The 27378-nt window shown below is 42.5% G+C and overlaps 1 protein-coding gene across 6 annotated transcripts in view; it reads left to right on the forward strand.

Moving 5' to 3' along the window:
• The window catches only part of SRGAP1 (SLIT-ROBO Rho GTPase activating protein 1), a 437132-nt gene extending 410032 nt beyond the window's left edge, over positions 1 to 27100 (forward strand). For 4 of the 6 annotated variants that reach the window (XM_053716831.1, XM_053716835.1, XM_053716833.1 and 1 more), the window contains 4 exons: positions 18893 to 19073; positions 19974 to 20108; positions 21736 to 22081; positions 24079 to 27100. In XM_053716831.1, the coding sequence (XP_053572806.1) occupies positions 18893 to 19073; positions 19974 to 20108; positions 21736 to 22081; positions 24079 to 24459 (1043 nt within the window). In that variant the 3' untranslated portion in view covers positions 24460 to 27100. The remainder of the gene's footprint in view (positions 1 to 18892; positions 19074 to 19973; positions 20109 to 21735; positions 22082 to 24078) is intronic. The other 2 variants (XM_053716834.1, XM_053716836.1) reach the window with 1 other exon arrangement.
• The last annotated feature ends 278 nt before the right edge of the window (positions 27101 to 27378 follow it).

Genomic DNA, 27378 nt, shown 5'->3' on the forward strand with positions numbered 1-27378 from the left:
TCCACAAGGAACATCATCGGTTCCTAAGGTTCGCATTCCTGGACAAACATTACCAGTTTGTGGCGCTTCCTTTCGGATTAGCCACTGCTCCAAGGATTTTCTCAAAGGTACTAGGGTCCCTTCTGGCGGTGCTAAGACCAAGGGGCATTGCTGTAGTACCTTACTTGGACGACATTCTGATTCAAGCGTCGTCCCTTCCTCAAGCAAAGGCTCACACGGACATAGTCCTGGCCTTTCTCAGATCTCACGGATGGAAAGTGAACGTGGAAAAGAGTTCTCTATCTCCGTCGACAAGAGTTCCCTTCTTGGGAACAATAATAGACTCCTTAGAAATGAGGATTTTTCTGACAGAGACCAGAAAAACAAAACTTCTAAACTCTTGTCGGATACTTCATTCCGTTCCTCTTCCTTCCATAGCGCAGTGCATGGAAGTGATAGGTTTGATGGTAGCGGCAATGGACATAGTTCCTTTTGCGCGCATTCATCTATGACCATTACAACTGTGTATGCTCAGTCAGTGGAATGGGGACTATACAGACTTGTCTCCAAAGATACAAGTAAATCAGAGGACCAGAGACTCACTCCGTTGGTGGCTGTCCCTGGACAACCTGTCACAAGGGGTGACCTCCCGCAGACCAGAGTGGGTCATTGTCACGACCGACGCCAGTCTGATGGGCTGGGGCGCGGTCTGGGGATCCCTGAAAGCTCAGGGTCTTTGGTCTCGGGAAGAATCTCTTCTACCGATAAATATTCTGGAACTGAGAGCGATATTCAATGCTCTCAAGGCTTGGCCTCAGCTAGCGAGGGCCAAGTTCATACGGTTTCAATCAGACAACATGACGACTGTTGCGTACATCAACCATCAGGGGGGAACAAGGAGTTCCCTGGCGATGGAAGAAGTGACCAGAATCATTCAATGGGCGGAGACTCGCTCCTGCCACCTGTCTGCAATCCACATCCCAGGAGTGGAAAATTGGGAAGCGGATTTTCTGAGTCGTCAGACATTGCATCCGGGGGAGTGGGAACTCCATCCGGAAATCTTTGCCCAAATCACTCAACTGTGGGGCATTCCAGCCATGGATCTGATGGCCTCTCGTCAGAACTTCAAGGTTCCTTGCTACGGGTCCAGATCCAGGGATCCCAAGGCGACTCTAGTAGATGCACTAGTAGCACCTTGGACCTTCAAACTAGCCTATGTATTCCCGCCGTTTCCTCTCATCCCCAGGCTGGTAGCCAGGATCAATCAGGAGAGGGCGTCGGTGATCTTGATAGCTCCTGCGTGGCCGCGCAGGACTTGGTATGCAGATCTGGTGAATATGTCATCGGCTCCACCATGGAAGCTACCTTTGAGACGAGACCTTCTTGTTCAAGGTCCGTTCGAACATCCGAATCTGGTCCCACTCCAGCTGACTGCTTGGAGATTGAACGCTTGATCTTATCAAAGCGAGGGTTCTCAGATTCTGTTATTGATACTCTTGTTCAGGCCAGAAAGCCTGTAACTAGAAAAATTTACCACAAAATTTGGAAAAAATTTATCTGTTGGTGTGAATCTAAAGGATTCCCTTGGGACAAGATTAAGATTCCTAAGAGTCTATCCTTCCTTCGAGAAGGATTGGAAAAAGGATTATCTGCAAGTTCCTTGATGGGACAGATTTCTGCCTTGTCTGTGTTACTTCACAAAAAGCTGGCAGCTGTGCCAGATGTTCAAGCCTTTGTTCAGGCTCTGGTTAGAATCAAGCCTGTTTACAAACCTTTGACTCCTCCTTGGAGTCTCAACTTAGTTCTTTCAGTTCTTCAGGGGGTTCCGTTTGAACCCTTACATTCCGTTGATATTAAGTTATTATCTTGGAAAGTTTTGTTTTTGGTTGCAATTTCTTCTACTAGAAGAGTTTCAGAATTATCTGCTCTGCAGTGTTCTCCTCCTTATCTGGTGTTCCATGCAGATAAGGTGGTTTTACGTACTAACCTGGTTTTCTTCCAAAAGTTGTTTCTAACAAAAACATTAACCAGGAGATAGTCGTGCCTTCTCTGTATCCGAAACCAGTTTCGAAGAAGGAACGTTTGTTGCACAATTTGGATGTTGTTCGCGCTCTAAAATTCTATTTAGATGCTACAAAGGATTTTAGACAAACATCTTCCTTGTTTGTTGTTTATTCTGGTAAAAGGAGAGGTCAAAAAGCAACTTCTACCTCTCTCTCTTTTTGGATTAAAAGCATCATCAGATTGGCTTACGAGACTGCCGGACGGCAGCCTCCTGAAAGGATCACAGCTCCTTCCACTAGGGCTGTGGCTTCCACATGGGCCTTCAAGAACGAGGCTTCTGTTGATCAGATATGTAGGGCAGCGACTTGGTCTTCACTGCACTCTTTTACCAAATTTTACAAGTTTGATACTTTTGCTTCTTCTGAGGCTATTTTTGGGAGAAAGGTTTTGCAAGCCGTGGTGCCTTCCATTTAGGTGACCTGATTTGCTCCCTCCCTTCATCCGTGTCCTAAAGCTTTGGTATTGGTTCCCACAAGTAAGGATGACGCCGTGGACCGGACACACCTATGTTGTATAAAACATAATTTATGTTTACCTTATAAATTACTTTCTCCACGGGTGTGTCGGGCCCACGGCCCGCCCTGGTTTTTTAATCAGGTCTGATAATTTTTTTTTCTTTAACTACAGTCACCACGGTATCATATGGTTTCTCCTATGCAAATATTCCTCCTTAACGTCGGTCGAATGACTGGGGTAGGCGGAGCCTAGGAGGGATCATGTGACCAGCTTTGCTGGCTCTTTGCCATTTCCTGTTGGGGAAGAGAATATCCCACAAGTAAGGATGACGCCGTGGACCGGACACACCGTTGGAGAAAGTAATTTATCAGGTAAACATAAATTCTGTTTTTATACTAAGCCCAAATTGTTTCTTTCATGATTCAGATAGAGCATGCAATTATAAGCAACTTTATAATTTACTCCTATTATCAATTTTTCTTCATTCTCTTGGTATCTTAGTAGCCAGCCCATTTTTGGTTCAGCACCTGGGTTGCGCTTACTGATTGGTGTCTAAATGTACCCACCAATCAGCAAGCACTACCCAGGTCCTGAACCAAAAATGGGTCGGCTTCTAAGCTTACATTCCTGCTTTTTCAAATAAAGATACCAAGAGAACGAAGAAAAAATGATAATAGGAGTAAATTATAAAGTTGCCTAAAATTGCATGCTCTATCTGAATCATGAAAGAAAAAATGTGGGCTTAGTATAAAACTAAATATCCCATACACCTATATAGTATACAGTGACTAAAGGGAGAGTGTACTGTATTGATGGAATTGCCAGAATTCCTTCCAAATGTGTTGATTAGTTTCTTTATTAAATAATTAAACATTTGTAAAATAAGAATATGACTTTGCTTAAAGGGACAGTCTACACCAGAATTGTTATTGTTTTAAACGATAGATAATCCCTTTATTACCCATTTCCCAGTTTTGCATAACCAACACAGTTATAATAATATACTTTTAACCTCTGTGATTATCTTGTATCTAAGCCTCTGCAAACTGCCCCTTTTTTCAGTTCTTTTGACAGACTTGCAGTCTAGCCAATCAGTGCCTGCTCCCAGATAACTTCACGTGCACGAGCACAGTGTTATCTAGATGAAATATGTGAACTAACACCCTCTAGTGGTGAAAAACTGTTAAGATGCAATCTGAAAGAGGTGGGCTTCAAGGTCTAAGAAATTAGCATATGCACCTCCTAGGTTAAGCTTTCAACTAAGAATACCAAGAGAACAAAGCAAAATTGGTGATAAAAGTAAATTGGAAAATTGTTTAAAATGACATGCTCTATCTGAATCATGAAAGTTTATTTTGGCCTAGACTCCCTTTAACAAGCAACTTATATTATAGAGCACTTGTTATTGATAATAAAGCCTCATTATTGTCACAGAATCAGGATTTGTCAGCTCACATTACTTTATATTATACTTGTATGTATTTGTTTTAGAGTAGTGATTGACAACTTTATAGCACATTGGGGCCACAAGTGAATATTTTAGATGCTTTTAGGGCTGCATAGAAATGTATAAAACGCTCAATTAATAACATGTTTCTTACACATGTGCAGGTATCTAGTGTCAGATTTAGGTACTGTATGTTTGCAGAGGTCTCTGTCTTCTGTTCCTCATTGTCACTCCAGAGGGCGCTTGTGAGTCGCAGCCACCTAGATTGTCTTAAGTCCCAAAGCACACAAAGGGCCACAAAAACTATTATTGAGAGATGCATGCGGCCCTCTCGCCAACAGTTGGCCATCCCTTTTTTAGAGTGTCAGTATATTGTGTAAATGGAAAACCACAGGAATGCAATTATTCAGTGGGCGCTAGTGCTTCAGTATTTGGGTACTAAGGTAATATTAGGATCAGAAAAAATAACAAAACACAAAGGCGCCAAATAGCGTAGTACAGTCTCAATAAAACAAAAATATATAGTGATTAAGTCAGTTGGCCCCTATATGGTGAGGTATGAATGTGCTGGAACTTTGTAGTTGCCCAGCTAACTATCTCCAGTAAGGAGTAAAGACTTCTGCGCAGGGAACATAAAGGTGTCTTCCTAAAGCAAAAGCCAACATGGCACAGTACAGCAAGACCCAAAGCATAGAAATGAAAGGGTGGTACTTACACAACAAAAGCACCTCCAGGTGCAGTATATGCAGGCTGATGCTTCACAGCTACACACTTGCATATTATATTTGCCATTTGGGACTTTTTGGAGAGTATCCTGCTATCGGTTAGTGTAACAGTCAGCTGGGCGGTTGTGAAGCTTCAGCTTACGTATACTGCACCTGGAGGTGCTTTTGTTGCGTAAGTACCACCCTTTCATTTCTATGCTTTGGGTCTTGCTGTACTGTGCCATGTTGGCTTTTGCTTTATCATCATAGGAAGACACCTTTATCTTCCCAGCGCAGAAGTCTTCACTCCTTACTGGAGATAGTTAGCTGGGTAGCTACGAAGTTCCAGCACATTCATACCTCACCATATAGGTGCTGTCCTCTTGTGAGTTTAACTGATTTAATCACTATGTATTTTTTGTTTTATTGAGACTGTACTACGCTATTTGGCGCCTTTGTGTTTTGTTATTTTAAGAGCTTTTACCCTTGGGAGGCTGACCACCTTCGTACCAAAGAGCTGCCTATTATTGGACATCACTATTTGCCATCTTTATATGGACTTATTTTGTATATCATTGATGCTTACACTCATATTATTTTATTAGACAGCCCCCTAGAGGCTGCTTATGTGCGTGGTTACCCTTCTGGTGGGTTCTCACATATTTGTCCTTTTATTGTTCTTTGTAATATTAGGATCAGGGCAACACAATACATTACAGTCCTCTCTGGTATTCAAGAGTTAACTGGGGTTTGTCCCCACATATACTGGTACATTCCTATGTCTTCTGTGACATTGCTGTACAAGGGACGTTGCTGTGGTCATGGTTACATCATGTCTGTAATATTTTGATGGTCTCAATATTGTCGTTGGATGACATTCCTCACAAGAATTGATTCCCTTTCAGTAGATTATTCCGTTTTTCATGTCTAAAAATACCATCCATAACTTCTGCCGTTCTTATCTTTAAACCTTGTGTGATTACGTGTGTACAAGTTAGGTTTTTACCCCCTTGAGTGCTAATGACGGCTCTGAGCCATCGCAAATTTTCTCTGTCCAGTGCGAACGACGGCTCAGAGCCATCGCTAGCACTCACCCACCTTGAGAGCAATCTGGAGGCTCCCACCTACTCCCACCCGGCGATCTGGCCTAAATAGTGAGAGGCATCGCCGGGGCTTCACGTTTCGTGTGGTGACGTCACGCACAATGACGTGATGACGTCACTGCGCAACTTTATTGACAATGAACAAATATAGGGAGATGGGGCATGCCTGTATCTCAGGCATCTAAGCAGCTACAGACCCCCAAGACCCACCGTTGGAAAGGTAATCGTCAACGCTATAAGTCTCGGGGGTCTTGGAAAAAAAAGTTTAAAAAATATATATATTTTTTAAAAAAAGCTCAAAACCAGCTTAGCACCCAGGTGGGAAATGGTTTAGCAGCCGAAGTGTTAAACCATAAATAAGACACTGGAGACTCAGCTGTTAAACTAGACAATTATGCAGCACTGATCTAGTTCTAATTATTTTTGCTAGAGTGAAGTACACTCTTACAATGTGGGTAATGTTTTCTTGGACAATGACGTTTAGTCTGTAAACAATGCAGCCTTGTTTATCATCTTTTTGATTTCTTGACCTTGCCGCCTACTTTAAAAAGAAAAAGTGGAACATCAAAGGCTAAACATTATAAGCGGTGCATTGTGAATGAGTAATGCATTTTCAGTGAAAACAAGCTGCTTTACTAAAAGTCTGTAAAGTATTGTTCAATGTAAAGTCATTAATACCCAGCAGATCCATAACTTCTGGTTTACTAAATGGAATTAAAATTATCAGTGGATTTTTTTTCATCCATAAGAAGAAACCTAAAAGAATTTAAAATAATTTTTTGCATTTGTCCTGGTTGTTGATCAGCAAAAAAATAGTGCAGATTTTGACTGATTTGCCTGTACAATATTATAGATGTTTATGGTATATTCAGTTTATTTTTAATATATAATTTGCAAATATGGTTTCTTTTGGTTTGTAGCTGTGTGGAGTTTTCTGATCTTTATTCGTGGATATATGAGCTGGTAATCAGCAGGCCTCTTATACTGCTCTTGCCTCACACCTGATCTTCTTATACTGCTTTTGCCTCACACCTGAGTTTAATGGCTGTATTACAGGCTTGCTGTGCTCTTGACATATAAACCAGTGTTCAATTACCATCTAATAACCCAAACATTACTCATACAGTATGTTTACAGCAGTTTCTGCTTCAGTATTTCTTATTGATCTCTCTCTACTGCTCACCTTTCCATTCAGTTTCCTTTCTGCCCCTGGTCTCTCAGTACAGTATAAGATATTTACCCTTTCCATAATGATATCACACAGCTCCCAACTCTCCACACAACACTCTCTGCTCCTGATGTTTCCAAAACAAAACTAACACTGCCTGTGATTTCCTAAAATCTCTGCTATCACACTGCTCCTAGTCTTCACAGTCTACACTGTGTCATGAAATCTCACTGTATCTTGCATTACCTCAGACGTGATCTCCCTGTACAGCTCTTGCCTCACATGTGATCTCCCTGTACAGCTCTTGCCTCACATCTGATCTCCCTCTACAGCTCTTGCCTCACTTACACCTGATCTTCTTATATTGCTCTTGCCTCACACCTGATCTCCTTGTACAGCTCTTGCCTCACTCACCCCTGATCTTCTTATACTGCTCTTACCTCACTCACACCTGATCTTCTTATACTGCTCTTGCCTCACACCTGATCTTCTTATACTGCTTTTGCCTCACACCTGATCTCCCTCTACAGCTCTTGCCTCACTCACACCTGATCTTCTTATACTGCTCTTGCCTCACACCTGATCTCCCTCTACAGCTCTTGCCTCACAGCTGATCTCCCTGTACTGCTCACGCCTCACACCTTATCTCCCTCTTTAGCTCTCGCCTCACACCTGATCATCTTATACTGCTCTTGCCTCACACCTGATCATCTTATACTGCTCTTGCCTCACAGCTGATCTCCCTGTACTGCTCACGCCTCACACCTGATCTTCTTATACTGCTCTTGCCTCACACCTGATCATCTTATACTGCTCTTGCCTCACAGCTGATCTCCCTGTACTGCTCACGCCTCACACCTGATCTTCTTATACTGCTCTTGCCTCACACCTGATCTTCTTATACTGCTCTTGCCTCACACCTGATATTCTTATACTGCTCTTGCCTCACACCTGATCTCCCTCTACAGCTCTTGCCTCACAGCTGATCTCCCTGTACTACTCACGCCTCACACCTGATCTCCCTCTACAGCTCTCGCCTCACACCTGATCTCCCTGTACAGCTCTTGCCTCACACCTGATCTCCTTGTATAGCTCTCGCCTCACAGCTGATCTCCCTGTACAGCTCTCGCCTCACACCTGATCTCCCTCTACCGCTCTCGCCTCACACCTGATCTCCCTATACAGCTCACGCCTCACACCTGATCTCCCTAACAGCTCTCGCCTCACACCTGGTCTTCTTATGAAGCTCTTGCCTCACACCTGATCTCCCTCTACAGCTTCGCCTCACACCTGATCTCCCTCTACAGCTCTTGCCTCACACCTGATCTACCTGTACAGCTCTCACCTCAACCCTGATCTCCCTATACAGCTCACGCCTCATACCTGCTCTCCCTGTACAGCTCTTGCCTCACACCTAATCTCCCTGTACAGCTCTCGCCTCACACCTGATCTCCCTGTGCAGCTCACGCCTCACACCTGCTCTCCCTGTACAGCTCTTGCCTCACACCTGATCTCCCTGTACAGCTCTCGCCTCACACCTGATCTCCCTGTGCAGCTCACGCCTCACACCTGATCTTCCTCTCCCTAACAGCTCTCGCCTCACACCTGGTCTTCTTATGCAGCTCTTGCCTCACACCTGATCTCCCTCTACAGCTTCGCCTCACACCTGATCTCCCTCTACAGCTTTCGCCTCACACCTGATCTCCCTATACAGCTCACGCCTCACACCTGATCTCCCTGTACAGCTCACGCCTCACACCTGATCTGATCTCCCTAACCTGATCTCCCTATACAGCTCACGCCTCACACCTGATCTCCCTAACAGCTCTCGCCTCACACCTGGTCTTCTTATGCAGCTCTCACCTCACACCTGATCTCCCTCTACAGCTTCGCCTCACACCTGATCTCCCTCTACAGCTTTCGCCTCACACCTGATCTCCCTATACAGCTCACGCCTCACACCTGATCTCCCTGTACAGCTCACGCCTCACACCTGATCTGATCTCCCTAACCTGATCTCCCTATACAGCTCACGCCTCACACCTGATCTCCCTAACAGCTCTCGCCTCACACCTGGTCTTCTTATGCAGCTCTCGCCTCACACCTGATCTCCCTCTACAGCTCACGCCTCACACCTGATCTCCCTCTACAGCTCTCACCTCACACCTGATCTCCCTCTACAGCTCTCGCCTCACACCTGATCTCCCTCTACAGCTCTCGCCTCACACCTGATCTCCCTCTACAGCTCTCGCCTCACACCTGATCTCCCTGTACAGCTCACGCCTCACACCTGATCTCCCTGTACAGCTCTCGCCTCACACCTGATCTCCCTGTATAGCTCTCGCCTCACACCTGATCTCCCTGTACAGCTCACGCCTCACTCCTGATCTTCCTCTACAGCTTTCGCCTCACACCTGATCTCCCTCTACATCTTTTGCCTCATATCTGATCTCCTTGTACAGCTCTTGCCTCACACCTGATCCCTCTGTACAGCTCTCGCCTCACACCTGATCTCTCTGTACAGCTCTCGCCTCACACCTGATCTCTCTGTACAGCTCTCGCCTCACACCTGATCTCTCTGTACAGCTCTCGCCTCACACCTGATCTTCTTGTACAGCTCATGCCTCACACCTGATCTCTCTGTACAGCTCTCGCCTCACACCTGATCTCCTTGTACAGCTCTTGCCTCACACCTAATCTCCCTCTACAGCTCTTGCCTCACACCTGATCTCTCTATACAGCTCTCACCTCACACCTGATCTCCCTGTACAGCTCACGCCTCACTCCTGATCTTCCTCTACAGCTTTCGCCTCACACCTGATCTCCCTCTACATCTTTTGCCTCATATCTGATCTCCTTGTACAGCTCTTGCCTCACACCTGATCCCTCTGTACAGCTCTCGCCTCACACCTGATCTCTCTGTACAGCTCTCGCCTCACACCTGATCTCTCTGTACAGCTCTCGCCTCACACCTGATCTCTCTGTACAGCTCTCGCCTCACACCTGATCTTCTTGTACAGCTCATGCCTCACACCTGATCTCTCTGTACAGCTCTCGCCTCACACCTGATCTCCTTGTACAGCTCTTGCCTCCCACCTAATCTCCCTCTACAGCTCTTGCCTCACACCTGATCTCTCTATACAGCTCTCACCTCACACCTGATCTCCCTCTACAGCTCTCGCGTCACACCTGATCTCCCTCTACAGCTCTTGCCTCACACCTGATCTCCCTGTACAGCTCACGCCTCACACCTGATCTCCCTGTACAGCTCTCGCCTCACACTTAATCTCCCTGCACAGCTCTCGCCTCACACCTGATCTCCCTGTACAGCTCACACCTCACACCTGATCTTCCTCTACAGCTTTCGCCTCACACCTGATCTCCCTATACAGCTCACGCCTCACACCTGATCTCCCTGTACAGCTCACGCCTCACACCTGATCTCCCTCTACAGCTCTCGCCTCACACCTGATCTCCCTCTACAGCTCTCCCTCAACCCTGATCTCCCTGTACAGCTCTTGCCTCACACCTGATCTCCCTGTACAGCTCTTGCCTCACACCTGATCTCCCTCTACAGCTCTTGCCTCACACCTGATCTCCCTCTACAGCTCTTGCCTCACAACTGATCTCCCTCTACAGCTCTTGCCTCATATCTGATCTCCTTGTACAGCTCTTGCCTCACACCTGATCTCTCTGTACAGCTCTTGCCTCACACCTGATCTCTATGTACAGCTCTTGCCTCACACCTGATCTCTATGTACAGCTCTTGCCTCGCACTTGATTTCCCTCTACAACTCTTACTTCACACCTGGTCATCTTGTACAGCTCACGCCTCACACCTGATCTTCCTCTACAGCTTTCGCCTCACACCTGATCTCCCTATACAGCTCACGCCTCACACCTGATCTCCCTGTACAGCTCTCGCCTCACACCTGATCTCCCTCTACAGCTCTCGCCTCACACCTGATCTCCCTCTACAGCTCTCGCCCACACCTGATCTTCCTCTACAGCTCACGCCTCACACCTGATCTTCCTCTACAGCTCTCGCCTCACACCTGATCTCCCTCTACAGCTCTCGCTTCACAGCTGATCTCCCTGTACAGCTCTCACCTCACACCTGATCTCCCTCTACAGCTCTCGCCTCACACCTGATCTCCCTCTACAGCTCTCCCTCAACCCTGATCTCCCTGTACAGCTCATGCCTCACACCTGATCTCCCTCTACAGCTCTTGCCTCACACCTGATCTCCCTCTACAGCTCTGGCCTCACACCTGATCTCCCTCTACAGCTCTTGCCTCACAACTGATCTCCATCTACAGCTCTTGCCTCATATCTGATCTCCTTGTACAGCTCTTGCCTCAAACCTGATCTCTCTGTACAGCTCTTGCCTCACACCTGATCTCTATGTACAGCTCTTGCCTCACAGTTGATTTCCCTCTACAACTCTTACTTCACACCTGGTCATCTTGTACAGCTCTCCCCTCACATCTGATCTCCCTCTACATCTTTTGCCTCATATCTGATCTCCTTGTACAGCTCTTGCCTCACACCTGATCCCTCTGTACAGCTCTCGCCTCACACCTGATCTCTCTGTACAGCTCTCGCCTCACACCTGATCCCTCTGTACAGCTCTCGCCTCACACCTGATCTCTCTGTACAGCTCTCGCCTCACACCTGATCTCTCTGTACAGCTCTCGCCTCACACCTTATCTCCCTGTACAGCTCACGCCTCACACCTGATCTCCCTGTACAGCTCACGCCTCACACCTGATCTTCCTCTACAGCTCTCACCTCACACCTGATCTCCCTGTACAGCTCACTCCTCACACCTGATCTCCCTGTACAGCTCACTCCTCACACCTGATCTCCCTCTACAGCTCTCACCTCACACCTGATCTCCCTGTACAGCTCACTCCTCACACCTGATCTCCCTGTACAGCTCACTCCTCACACATGATCTCCCTCTACAGCTCTCACCTCACACCTGATCTCCCCGTACAGCTCACTCCTCGCACCTGATCTCCCTCTACAGCTCTCACCTCACACCTGATCTCCCTCTACAGCTCTCCCTCAACCCTGATCTCCCTGTACAGCTCATGCCTCACACCTGATCTCCCTCTACAGCTCTCGCCTCACACCTGATCTCCCTCTACGGCTCTCGCCTCACACCTGATCTCCCTGTACAGCTCTCGCCTCACACCTGATCTCCCTGTACAGCTCTCGCCTCACACCTGATTTCCTTCTACAGCTCTCGGCTCACACCTGATCTCCCTGTACAGCTCTTGCCTCACACCTGATCTCCTTGTACAGCTCTTGCCTCACACCTGATCTCCTTGTACAGCTCTTGCCTCACACCTGATCTCCCTGTACAGCTCTTGCCTCACACCTAATCTCCTTGTACAGCTCTCGCCTCACACCTGATCTCCCTCTACAGCTCTTGCCTCACACCTGATCTCCCCCTACAGCTCTCGCCTCACACCTGATCTCCCTCTACAGCTCTCGCCTCACACCTGATCTCACTCTACAGCTCTTGCCTCACACCTGATCTCCCTTTACAGCTCTTTCCTCACACCTTATCTCCCTTTACAGCTCTTGCCTCACACCTGATCTCCTTTTACAGCTCTTGCCTCACACCTGATCTCCTTTTACAGCTCTTGTCTCACACCTGATCTACCTGTACAGCGCTCACCTAACACCTGATCTCTTTATACAGCGCTCGCCTCACACCTGATCTCCCTGTACAGCTTTGACCCCACAACTGCTTTTTCTCTTACATTGGTGTATCCAGTCCATGGATTCATCCTTACTTGTGGGATATTCTCAATCCCTACAGGAAGTGGCAAAGAGAGCACACAGCAGAGCTGTCCATATAGCTCCCCTCAGGCTCCGCCCCCCAGTCATTCTCTTTGCCGCTCTAACAAGTAGCATCTCCACGCGAGTGTAAAGGAAATGTGGTGTTAGTTTGTAGTTTTTTATTTCTTCAATCAAAAGTTTATTTTAAAATAGTGCCGGTTTGTACTATTTACTCTGAGGCAGAAAATTATAAAGATTTCTGCTGAGAGGAAAATGATTTTAGCACCTTGTAACTAAAATCCATTGCTGTTCCCTCGCAGGACTGTTGAGTACAGGAAAAATTCAGTTGGGGGGAACAGTTTGCAGGCTTAACTGCTTTAAGGTATGTTTCAGTCATTTTTTCTAGTCAAGACTTAGTAATGCTAGAAGACTGACAGGAATCCCCATGTGGGAAAGGTAAGCCATATTCTGAGACTTAGTATAGAAGGAAGGCTTATTGAAAGGGCTCAATACACTGGTGGACACTGTTAAGGGGCAATCGATTATTTTTTAAGATAATCTGACATTATACAAGTTTTATATTGCATTTAAAACACTTTTTGGGGTTTTATTCCGCATGGCATATACTTAGACACCTATTTTGGCTTGGGAAGGCCCCACAAACTCCTGAGGGAAGATGGAGGGGGCCTGAATTTCGCGCCTCAGTTGCACAGTGGATTTTACAAACAGCTTCATGCAGATACATGTGAAGGGTCCAAAGATTACTTGAGGACTTCAGAGAGGCTTATTTTCAATCAAAACTAATCCCCAAGGAGGTAGGACCACAGCAAAGGCTGTGGCATGGTTAATTTGCTCCGGTTTGGGCAGTAAGGGGTTAATTGACTTGAAATTTACTGTGCAATCATTTCAAAGCATTAGGATCATATGGTGAGATATGATTTTTGGATGATTTTTGGAGGTTTAGTAAAAAAGTATGCGCTTTTTATTATTTAAAGGCACAGTATTGTTTTTCAAAAATTGTATTTTACTGTATTTGAGTGCTGTCTAAGTCTGTTTAACATGTCTGAGCCTACAGATAGACCTTGTTCTATGTGTTTAAAAGCCATGGCGGTCCCCCCTTTTACATTTGTGTTTAAAGTGTGCTAACATATCCAAACATTTTAAAGACCATGCAGTGACACTTAAAAATGTGGCCCAAGATGATTCTTTAATGGAAGGTAATGAGGATAGCCCTCCTTCCTCTCCCCATGTGTCGACACCAGTTACGCCCGCGCAAGCAATGCCTAGTACCTCTAGCGCATTGGCCCCTATTACATTGCAACAATTAGCAGCAGTCATGGATAATTCCCTTGCAGCATTTCTATCCAAACTGCCTGTTTTTCCTAAAAAAAACATAATTTATCTGTTGTACCCTCACAACCCTCTGACGTGGCGGTGAGGGGTGTACTGTCTGAGGGAGAAATTTGTGACGCAGGTAAAATTTCTCAGCGGGCAGAATCAGATTTCTTAGCGTTTAAATTTAAGCTGGAACACCTCCGCGTACTGCTTAAGAAGGTTTTAGCTACGCTGGTTGATTGTGACCCTATGGTGGTCCCAGAAAAATTGTGTAAAATGGACAAGTTTTTAGAAGTCCCTGTATACACTGATGCGTTTCCGATCCCTAAGAGGGTGGCAGATATTGTAACTAGGGAGTGGGAGAGACCAGGCGTACCTTTTGTTCCCCCCCCTATCTTTAAGAAAATGTTCCCCATAACTGACCCCAGGCGGGACGCGTGGCAGGCGGTCCCTAAGGTAGAGGGAGCAGTTTCAACACTAGCTAAGCGCACAACTATACCAATAGAAGACAGTTGTGTTTTCAAAGATCCTATGGATAACAAATTAGAAGGGTTACTAAAGAAAATATTTGTTCAACAAGGTGTCCTTCTTCAACCAATTGCCTGCATTATTCCTGTAACTACTGCAGCAGCTTTTTGGTTGAGGCGCTGGAGGAGTCGCTCCAGAGGGAGACTTCATATGACAAAGTCATGGATAGAATTCATGCTCTAAAGCTGGTTAATTCTTTCATTACAGATGCCGCTTTACAATTAACTAAATTAGCGGCGAAAAATTCTGGTTTTGCCATTGTGGCGCGAAGAGCGCTCTGGCTCAAATCATGGTCTGCTGACGTGTCGTCCAAAACAAAATTACTTAATATCAGGAAAGGGCCATGCCCTTCCACAAGATAGAGCTTTTAAGGCTTAAAACAAGGATAATTTGCGCTCCTTTCGCAACTTCAGGAGCGGACCTGCTTCAACCTCTGCAACCGCAAAGCAAGAGGGTAACGTTTCCCAGCCCAAAGCAACATGAAAGCCTTTGCAGGGCTGGAACAAGGGTAAACAGGCCAAGAAGCCTGCTGCTGCTACCAAGACAGCATGAAAGGGTAGCCCCCGCTCCGGGACAGGATCTAGTAGGGGGCAGACTTTCTCTCTTGCTCACGCTTGGGCAAGAGATGTTCCAGATCCCTGGGCATTAGAAATTGTTGCTCAAGGGTATCTTCTAGAATTCGAAGACTCTCCCCCAAGGGGAAGGTTCCACATTTCTCGTTTGTCTTCAGACCAGACAAAGAAACAGGCGTTCTTACGCTGTGTAGAAGATCTTCTAAAGATGGGAGTGATACACCCAGTTCCAACTGCAGAGCAAGGACTGGGTTTTTACTCAAACCTGTTTGTAGTTCCCAAAAAGGAAGGAACTTTCAGGCCAATCCTGGATTTAAAAATTCTAAACAAATTCTTCAGAGTTCCATCATTCAAAATGGAAACCATTCGGACAATCTTACCATTGATCCAGGAAGATCAATATATGACTACCGTGGATTTAAAGGATGCATACCTACATATTCCTACCCACAAAGATCACCATCAGTTCCTAAGGTTCGCCTTTCTGGACAAGAATTTTCACAAAGGTGCTAGGGTCCATTCTAGCGGTACTAAGACCGCGGGGCATTGCAGTAGCACCTTATCTGGACGACATATTAATTCAGGCGTCGTCTTTTCAAAGAGCCAAGGCTCATACAGAAATAGTTCGGGCCTTTCTAAGGTCTCACGGGTGGTAGGTGAACGTCGAAAAAAGTTCTCTGTCCCCGCTCACAAGGGTTCCCTTCCTGGGAACGCTAATAGACTCGGTAGAAATGAAAATATTTCTGACGGAGGTCAGGAAGTTAAAACTTTTAACTACTTGCCGAGTTCTTCATTCTGTTCCTCGGCCTTCTGTGGCTCAGTGCATGGAGGTAATCGGATTAATGGTTGCGGCAATGGACGTTGTTCCCTTTGACAGAATTAATCTCAGACCACTGCATCTGTGCATGCTCAAACTGTGGAATGGGGATTATGCAGATTGTCTCCTTAGATACAAATGGACGAGAAAACCATAGATTATCTTCTCTGGTGGTTGTCTCAGGATCACCTGTCTCAGGGAATGTGCTTCCGCAGACCAGAGTGGATCATTGTCACGACCGATTCCAGTCTGTTAGGCTGAAGTGCGGTCTGGGACTCCCTGAAAGCTCAGGGCCTATGGTCTCGGGAAGAGTCTCTTCTCCCGATAAACATTTTGGAACTGAGAGCGATATTCAACACGCTCCAGGCATAGCCTCAACTACCGGAGGCCAGGTTCATCAGGTTTCAGTCGGACAACATCACGACTGTAGCGTACATCAATCATCAGGGAGGAACAAAGAGTTCCCTAGCGATGAAGGAAGTATCCAAGATCATCAAATGGGCGGAGGATCACTCCTGCCATCTATCTGCAATTCACATCCCAGGAATAGACAACTAGGAGACGGATTTTCTGAGTCGTCAGACCTTTCACCCGGGGGAGTGGGAACTCCTTCCGGAAGTTTTTGCTCAGCTTACCCAGCTATGGGGTATTCCAGAGTTGGATCTGATGGCGTCCCGTCAGAAGTCCAAACTTTCTCTTTACGGATCCAGGTCCAGGGACCCCAAGGCGGTATTGATAGATGCTCTAGTAGCGCCTTGGTCCTTCAATCTGGCTTATGTTTTTCCACCGTTTCTCCTTCTCCCTCGTCTGGTAGCCAGAATCATTCAGGAGAAGGCTTCGGTAATTTTGATAGCGCCTGCGTGGCCACGCAGGACTTGGTATGCAGACCTAGTGGACATGTCATCTGTTCCACCATGGACACTGCCATCGAGGCAGGATCTTCTAATTCAAGGTCCATTCAAGCATCCAAATCTAGTTCTCTGCAGCTGACTGCTTGGAGATTGAACGCTTAATTCTATCTAAGCGTGGGTTCTCTGGATCAGTTATAGATACTTTGATCCAGGCTAGAAAACCTGTCACCAGGAACATTTACCATAAGATATGGCGGAAATATCTTTGTTGGTGTGAATCCAAGGGTTACTCGTGGAGTAAGATTAGGATTCCTAGGATTTTGTCATTTCTCCAAGAAGGATTGGAGAAAGGATTGTCAGCTAGTTCCTTAAAGGGACAGATATCTGCTCTATCTATTCTGTTTCACAGGCGTCTGGCGAGTACCAGACGTTCAAGCGTTTGCATAGGCTTTAGTCAGAATCAAGCCTGTCTATAAACCTGTGGCTCCTCCATGGAGTCTAAATTTAGTTCTGTCTGTCCTTCAAGGGGTTCCGTTTGAACCTTTACATTCCTTAGATATTAAGTGATTATCTTGGAAAGTTTTGTTTTTGGTAAATATTTCTTCTGCTCGAAGAGTTACAGAATTGTCTGCTTTGCAGTGTAATTCACCCTATCTGGTGTTTCATGCAGATAAGGTTGTTTTGCGTACAAAACCTGGTTTCCTTCCGAAAGTGGTTTCTAATAAGAATATTAACCAGGAAATCATTGTTCCTTCTCTGTGTCCTAATTCAGTTTTCTAAGAAGGAACGGCTGTTACACAATCTTGATGTGGTTCGTGCTTTAAAATTCTATTTAAAAGCAACTAAGGATTTCAGAGACACGTCATCCTTTTTTGTTGTCTATTCTAGTAAGAGGAGAGGTTAAAAAAGCTATCGCTTCCTCTCTTTCCTTTTGGCTGAAAAGCATTATCCGATTGACTTATGAGACTGCTGGACAGCAGCCTCCTGAACGAATTACAGCTCTTTCCACCAGAGCTGTGGCTTCCACATGGGCTTTCAAGAATGAGGCTTCTGTTGAACAGATTTGTAAAGCAGCGACTTGGTCTTCACTGCATACTTTTGCCAAATTTTACAAATTCGATACTTTTGCTTCTTCAGAGGCTATTTGTTTGGGAGAAAGGTTTTGCAAGTAGTGGTGCCTTCCGTTTAGGTTACCTAACTTGTTCCCTCCCTTCATCCGTGTCCTAAAGCTTTGGTATTGGTTCCCACAAGTAAGGATGAATCCGTGGACTGGATACACCAATGTAAGAGAAAACAGAATTTATGCTTACCTGATAAATTTCTTTCTCTTACGGTGTATCCAGTCCACGGCCCGCCCTGGCAATTAAGTCAGGTTCAAATTTATTTTTTGTAAAACTACAGTCACCACTGCACACTATGGTTCTCCTTTTTCTCCTAACCGTCGGTCGAATGACTGGGGGGGCGAAGCCTGAGGGGAGCTATATGGACAGCTCTGCTGTGTGCTCTCTTTGCCACTTCCTGTAGGGATTGAGAATATCCCACAAGTAAGGATTAATCCGTGGACTGGATACACCGTAAGAGAAAGAAATTTATCAGGTAAGCATAAATTCTGTTTTTTTATAGCTGTCACCTTGGACCTCAGGTGCTCTTATCCTGCACCCTAATTTTTCTACACCTGTCTCTCAGTACAGTTTTCACTCTCTATCAGATCTCACCTAACCCCCTTATGTGGTTATGGGTCACTCTCATCATACCAGTCCAGACCTTAGTTTAGTGAACTTATCTTTTCTCACAGTGGGTAAGATACAATGATCCATACTTGGGGAATTCTTCTGTTCATTTTTGGATTTAGCTCTCTCTAGAAGCTGAAATTGATTGGAAATCTGTATATACTAATATTTTATTATAACATGTGATTGGCTGCTTCATTTATCGTTTATCTACTATTTTTACTATTTATTGGCTTCATTTCTTATTAGAAATCTCATATTTTTTCATTTACTTTTTGTTTTAATGTTTTATTTGTGGACATTGATTCGTCATTGGGCTAAATGAATTTAATGTTTCACTTGCAGAATGTGAGCCAATTGAAGCCATTGCAAAATTTGATTACATTGGAAGATCCGCAAGAGAACTTTCCTTTAAAAAAGGGGCATCTCTCCTTTTGTACCACCGAGCATCTGAAGATTGGTGGGAGGGAAGACACAATGGCATAGATGGCCTTGTTCCGCATCAGTACATTGTGGTTCAAGATATGTAAGTAATTTACAGTAGAACAACAATATATCTGTGGGTAATTACACTACCTTATACTTCAGAATCAATCTGTCTTACAATATGTGTGCAGAGGACCAGCAACAAAATAGCAAAAGATTTTGCTTCTTGTATATCTAAAATATCCAGCAGATGTGGTTGCACTCAATTAAATATATAGGACCCCCTATAGGGGTATATTCCATTTGTAACTGAATAGCTTTATTGGATTTATTTTCTGTTAGAATAAAGTCATTCCTCACTTTGAATAATTCTGGATTTGGAATTCCGGATTTGGGGATTTGTAACTATTTGAATGTTAACATTTGTTTTATAGAAACTTTTTTAGATTGCAGAACAAATGTTAAGGGGAATTTTTGTTTCAACATTTTGAATATCAAATATGTAACATTCCCCCATTCTTACATTGTAAAATTATTCAGGTGTATAGATAACTAAAGAACAAAGTTCAAATCATTTACTCATTCCTAGTAACTAGGCACTTATCTAACAAAAACAGGTTACATATTAATGAAATGTTAAATGTAAAACATCTGTTGCTCTTTATCACTGCTCTTTGTGAATATTCCAAGAGTTGTGTCTTCAGCGGCTTTTTGAGTTTTCTGCTTTCAGGCATATAATTATTCAGACGCTGCTGAAGATACTGGACAGGGGAAAGATTACTCAGAAAATACCCCATATTATTATTATTGTTTTATTTACTTTAATGTAACACAAGTAAATAATGCAACAAAGGTTACCAATCTGCCTATGTGGCTTCCCTTTGGCGATTTGCAATGTGAATATATATATATATATATATATATATATATATATATATATATATATATATACGCGTTTTGTAACTTAAATAAAATGTTTTTCTGATCTTTATTCTGTAAGGGATGACACATTTTCTGATTCGCTGAGTCAGAAGGCTGACAGTGAAGCCAGCAGTGGGCCTATAACAGAAGATAAGTCGTCATCCAAAGACATGAACTCGCCAACTGACCGGCATCCTGATTTATATATAGCCAGGTAAAAAACAGATGCATCTGTGACCAGTAACGTATATAATCAGAAGCACATCCTATAATTCTGACATTAAAGTCAAGGTAAAACATTGCAGGCGTTTCTGAGCAAAGTATCAAATATACTTTGCACCTTCTAGGCATTATATGTTAGAATTAATAAACACCTTTTTATTTACTCTGTATTGCTTCACAGTGTTTTACCTATTCCATGTATTATCATTTCATATTTAGATTTAACCACATAAAGTTATGATTTAAGAGGAAGCACCAGCTGCCCACCAGCCTAAGCTATGCTTTAAATGTATGTATCATCAGGTGATATGACTAATCAGAAGCCATACTATCCGCACCATTGACTGAAACCAGTGTGTGCCCCTGACTCCCTTTAAGTCCTGGCCTACATACATAGTTTGTTCTTATGCCCCATTATACTTACACTGCTGATTAGAGATAAATGTGCTCATTGATGCTGAAGGGCATATACGAGTCTTTCTTGCTGCTATGCCAACCAGTTCATCTGCCAATAAAAACTATGAATCACAAAGCACTATTCTTTGAGATCCACTGTTTACATTGATATGTTAACTCATCTGTGGATGCACCACCCATCTCTAGCTGGCCCAACAGGATTTGAAGATACTCTAGACCTAGAGTGTGTTTGTTTCAACCAATAGTGCAGGTGGTATGGCTGTTGATTGTCTGTACCACTCGATTACCTATACATTTAAATAAATAAAAACCTTAGGCTAGTGGGCCGCCTGTACTTCCTCATATATTACAACTTCAGGGGTTTAAGCGTCCATATTAAATAATAATTCATGGAGTGAGAGATATATTTACAGGCAATACAGATGTAAGTAAATACAAAAGTGCTTTATTATATGTAATGTTTGCTGTTCCTTTAAACTGTTAGGATAAACAAATACAATTATACCCACAGAGCTTATACTGCTATTTAGTTTGCAGAATATTTCTTTGTTAATGTGTATTGTACAAATATGACAGGCGCGCACCGGCACAGCGCATTGCCATGTGCTTCAGCTGACTTGACCCAGACCACACATGATACTGACTGAGTGTCACCTTGTGCGGTAATAGTGGGCGGGACTATGGTAATCGCCGGCCCACCGGGCAAATGCCCGGTATGCCCTATGGCCAGTCCGGGCCTGTTGTTAAGGAGGATTTTAAGTAAAAAAATGTATTTCATGATTCAGATAGAGTATGCAATTTAACAACTTTTCAATTGTACTTATATTATCAAATTGTGCCAAGTCTTACTGAACTGAGTCTGGGATTGGCTGATGGCTGTCACCTGATACAGGGTGGCAAATAGAGGAAATTTCAAATTTATCATTAAATAAAAAATCTACTTCTCATTTGAAATTCAGAGTAAGTGTTATTACATTGTCTTTTTATTTTGCATTGGTTGATTATGCAATTCTACTGTGTTTAGTGTTCCTTTTAAGGCCTTATAGACTATAAATGATGTGAAATTTTGTTAATTTGCTGAATAAAAAGTATATGCTTTATTTTGACAGGTAACATTTTTTTGAGTAAACTACAGATGATGGATAGAAATAAAACAGAAATAATCATGTTTAATTTAATTGCCAACATTTTTTATGTTACAGACAAAGAAGAAGAGCTGAACCCACACCTCCATCTCGGCGATCAGGCAGGACAAGTGATGTACACTGCCCTCTGCACCCTCCTCAGTCTATCAACAACACTTCTATGGAGTTCGGATCTCCAAATATCTCAAGTCATTGTAGCCCAAGAGCACTTCTACAGAATCGAAACTTGAACACGGATAGCCCAGAACGCAGACGAAAGCCAGGTCATGGAAGTCTGACCAACATTAGTCGGCACGACTCTATAAAGAAAATTGACAGTCCCCCTATTCGAAGGTCCACATCCTCAGGACAATACACAAGTTTTAATGACCATAAACCACTTGACCCAGAAAGTATAGCTCAGGTATGTAGAGGAAGGTAATGGCAATTTTAAGCATTAACAATTTATAGTTTTTCACACCTTTTGTGTCTATTGTACATGACTATTGAGTAGTATCCTTGCCTTTGTGGTAAATGTTTAATATTTGGACTTATCTGATCATGTAGAAGAGTGTTGGAGATTATGCATTAAGTTACCTCAATCTATACAAATAATGCATTTTTGTTAACCTTCTTTTGGCCCCAAAAATACCAATTGATTTAGCTGATAAAACACTCTATGGCATTACAAACTATAAGTTAAATTCCTATCACAAACTTTGTTTTACATATTTTTGCACACATAACTAAAACAGACTCTTATGCCCTCATTCCAATCCATTAGAGTTTGCCATGCAAAAATATTGTATTCAGCTCAGTGATTTTGGTCTTTCTTTTTTATTGCATTCTAATCTATTATAGAAATTGGTATAGCTGACCAAATGATGGTATTTCTTATTGTTAGGTGATCTGCATATTTTGGCATATGGTTAAGCAAACACGGTAATATATTTGTGTTACATATGCACAGGCATTTTGTTGACCACAACAATATTTTAACAGGCTTTTTCTTTTGCCAACTCCATAAAAGTACATTTTCAGCAGTCAATGGGAATTGACTCCATCATCATCAGTGAGAGATAGGGAATGATAGGGGCAAAGATAAGAGAGATGAGAAGGTTAGAAGTGGGTCTGAAGAGAATGGAAGGTAGTGGATGGGAGTCAGAGCATGTGATAGAAGAAGCATGTCTGTAGATAGGTTATGAGAAAGAAGTAGGTAAATTGAGATAAGAAAAGAAAGTTCAAATAAAATATGCACACCAAAAAATTTTATGTAAAGTAAAATGTATTGAAGCTAGAGCTAAACAGTCAGGGACAGAGGAGAAGCCACAACAGCATCTCCAAAGTCATGGATTCCTTAGAAACAGATTCTTAAAAATATAATTTGCTGGGCTAGAAATAAGCCTTGCCAGTGTCAAAAATGTCATCCTTTATTTGCTCATACAGAGCAAGGAGACTTGATGGGACAGTCAATATATTTTCACATCTCTGAATTCCTTTGACACAGTATTCGGGGGACTCAGAGCTTTAAGGGAATACCACCATCTGTCTGTCTGGTTACTGCCTCAGCATAGATACCCTCCTTTATATGTCAAAATACTCTAACAAGCTTTACTTACTCATCACCACACACTGTTACAACTGCTCTCACAAACTGGGTCTCATTCACCCATCACACTCTCTCAAAACTGGTCTAGTGTCTGCACCTGGCTGGATTTCACTCTTATTCTTGCTGGCATAGTCTTAATGGTATATTGAACCTCTTTCTCAGTCTGGCCCAGCCCACGACTGGATCCCAGTCACTCAGCCCATCCCCGGCTACTGGCTGAATGTTTCGCTCTCTCTGTTCTTTCTGTCTGACCCAATTTCGATAACAGACTGAGCCATAAACACACAATTCTCTCGAGTTGTCCCAGCCCCTCTCAGTTGGATACATTTTAGAATTGACTGACTTGTTTGAAAATGTCCGTAATATAATTTAAAAATGTCAAAGTTTAAATAGAAAAGTTGAAAAGTCATGAAGTTGATTTCTGATGCAATAGAATAACCATGCTGTAGTCTTTCATTACAAATTATTAGTAGAATTTATTGCAAAACCACTCAAAAAGTACACAGTAATGAATTTGAAAACCTCTTTTGATGAATTAGAATAGACGCCCCCTCATAATTTCTCCAATTATTGGATGTATTATTGTAGCATGTTTATACACAAATCAAAATGTGTGATGACATTTTATAAGGTTTACTAATATTACTTTTCAATTCCTGTTGCTTTCTCAGTATTTACGAATATATTTTAATTAATATTTAAGGGGGGGGGGTGTTTTTTCATTCAAAGCACTTCAACATAGCAGTTTATAAATGTAAAGATTGTCTTGGATAATGCTCTAGTGTTTTTATTGTTTTTTATTTTATTTTAAGCAGGATATTGAAGAGACCATGAACTCGGCTCTGAGTGAACTGCGTGAGCTGGAAAGACAAAGTACTGCAAAGCATGCTCCTGATGTAGTGTTGGACACACTAGAACAAATGAAAAACGCACCCATCCCTGCAACATCAATAGAGTCACTAAGCCCTCTACATAATGTGATGTTGAAGAGCACAGAGCCTCAAATCCGCCGCAGCACTAGTACATCTAGTGACACAATGAGTACCTTTAAGCCCATGGTGGCACCTAGAATGGGAGTCCAGCTGAAACCACCTGCATTAAGGCCAAAACCTATTGTTCTTCCAAAAACTAATCCTGTAATAGGACCATCTCAACCGTCACAAGGCCAAGCAGATAAATCTTGCACAATGTAATAGTACAATATAGTATGATAGGGAATCATAAAGTTCCTGCATCATGCATATGCATGTCTATAACTGAAAATGCCATGTTTGTACTGGAAGTAGAGTGATAACTCAAACTTTTCTAGGGCATTTAGAGAAAAAATAAAAAAAGACTATTATATGTGTTGTTTACAACTGTACAGACACATAGATGTTACTTGAAGATACAATGCTGCACAATTTGTATAGATTGCAACATAGATCACAAATGGCTTCCCACTTTTAAAATATATCAAAGATTTGCCATGAGTTGTGCATAAACCCTGGGTAATTTGAAATCAGAGATGCCATTTTGTTTTATTTTACAACTCATAGTGAGTCCAAAATCTATAGTTAAAGTCTGTATGAATTACAGGACAACCTAACAAAACAAACAACAACCTGGAAGCATTTTGTGTAATAAAACGTCTAAATAACATTCCTTGGAGGCCTTACTCTGCTGTTTAAACCTCTTCGTAACTGGATTCACTTTCTATACAAGTGTATCTTTGAAGAGCTTAAGATCAAAATTAAGAGGCTTTTAATGAGGGATTGGATTTACGATAACCACTGTTAAAAATTGTTGTATCTCTGTATGTTCATTGTGGTTGAGTGTGCTTCATCAAGGATAATCAAATGGAGATTTTATGTATATAGTATACATTGCATGTGTTGTGAATATATAGGTATGTGTGTAAGTGTCTCTATATATTTATATGTATAGAGACAGATATGTAAAAAAGGGGGACGTGTGCACATGTACATTGTACAGAGACGGAACTCATTTTTTTTTCCGTACAAATATATATTTGACTCTGATGTGTTCTCTTGTCACAAAGCTGACAATGCTTAAAGTTTGAATGAATCCTGGATATTTAGGTCAGCAAAGTGTATAGTCAAAAAAAGTAAAGCAATTTTAACAGTGTTATTGCTAATCTCAGTCAAGTAAGGGAATGACAAATGTGGTATCCCTTGCAGAATGCTGTACAATATATTTAATCCATTCAGTTTTTCTACATGTATAACTATTTTTTTTAGTATAATGTTGTTGAGCATTTTCTTTCAGTTAGTAAGATTTAGTCATTAGATTATTAATAGAATCTAAGCTATTTTTTGCATTGGGTATTCTCCTCTCTAGTTATGTGTTGACACATATGTAGAGGGGTGTCCACGACTTCAAATCTTATTGCTATGTAGCATGTGCCTAAAATGTCTCTTTCTTTCTTTTTTTGCCTAAAAACGTATGCAGGTACTGCTACATTCTGTTTCCATCTTTTATCATGTAAAACCTTTTTTATATTCATGTTATTGAGTTGTATATTTTTTATACATTTGTTATTTTACATAGCAGCACAGTTATTTGTATGGCTTTTCTTCCCTAGTACATCGCAAGTTATTTTCAAGTGTTTAAATATGGTTTCTTTTTAGTTTAGTAGAATATGCTGGTCCAGTTATGCATTCTAAAGAGATAGCAAATTCTGCTGTCTATTCAGCTGGGACTTGCAATACGATTCTATCTATAGACTGCTCCAACTTCAATTATTCTGCTGCATTTGGGAGAATTATCCAGAGATGTGGGCAGCCATCCTATGTTGTAAAATTAGGCCATTAAAAAAACAAACTGATGGCTTTTTATGCTACTGAGTCCTGTATTTTTTCAGCACTACTGTAGTAATCCTTTTTAGAATGAAGATGTAGAAAATACACTAACACTACAAAGGTGCTAGCATGAAAAAGCAGCGGTTTGTGTCCGTTAGATTTATACCTCTTCACTGCAGCCGGGAGCCCATAGCTGATGCTGAGCTCTGTAGCTCGTAGAAAAGAAGCTTACTTGAACATCACAATCACATGATAAGAGATGGAGACACATAGCTCAAAGACACAAACTGGAATCACCTGGTGTTATAAAAGCACAGGACTAACCTGGTACTGTTGTTCATATGGTTTATAAAGTTGAATACTTTTCTTTAAATTGAGTAAAAAAACATTTTTCAAATAAGTGTAATAGACGGCATCATTAGAATTAGCGTAGTACAATAATCTATTAGAATTTGTGCATAAAGTGCGCTGCTAGCACATTCATTCAAGTTAAATGTGTAGTTTGATGGTTATTGGTATTTTGAGTACTGTATTTGGATATGTTCTATGGGAGCCCAACGCAAATGTATACAACACATTCCCTATAGAGGCCTTTAGGAGTCATCCCATGCTGCTTAGTATGGGTACAGAAAAAAACCCGCGCAGCCATTTGTCAGTATTTGTCTATTTACTGTCGGATTTCTGAATTGCAGTACTAGTAGCATTATTTTTGTTGACTGTTAACTATATTTGTGTCAATGTACATCCATAGTATGTACATGTGAAAGTGCCTTTAAACATTTAGAGGAACTTCAACCTTTTACTCTCCGAGTATTACATTGCCATTGCTTTCAGCCCCATTGTCAGACAAAAAAAAAAGAGAAATTGATAAAAATTAAAAAAGTTCTTGAAAAAACTGTACTGTTATATGTTGTGATGATGCACTTTTATGTAGAGAACTGTACATTTGGCATGTACCATTACAGGCTTCAGTATACATCCAGGTTTGTTCCTCTGTAGTATTTCTTTATAATAAAGGATATAGTTACGTCAACCACTGTCTGTTTCTTGTTTCCAGTTACATCCATGATGCTTAGGGGATTTTAGATTTGGACAACGGGCCACAATCTCTTAATCACTGTGAATTTGCAAGAAAGAAAAAAAAAAAAAAGAGGTTATTCAATGGAAATCAATTACATTTGTATGGAACTCTGACAGATGACATTGTAAAGCATTGCTTTAACCAATACTTCTGCTAGACTGTGTCTATGTGGAGAACCCTTTGGTTGCCAGAAATCGTTCTTAGCAAAATACTGGCACTTAAAGGGACAC

Source organism: Bombina bombina, chromosome 6 (assembly GCF_027579735.1).
Source record: "Bombina bombina isolate aBomBom1 chromosome 6, aBomBom1.pri, whole genome shotgun sequence".
In the NCBI taxonomy this organism is placed as follows: domain Eukaryota; kingdom Metazoa; phylum Chordata; class Amphibia; order Anura; family Bombinatoridae; genus Bombina; species Bombina bombina.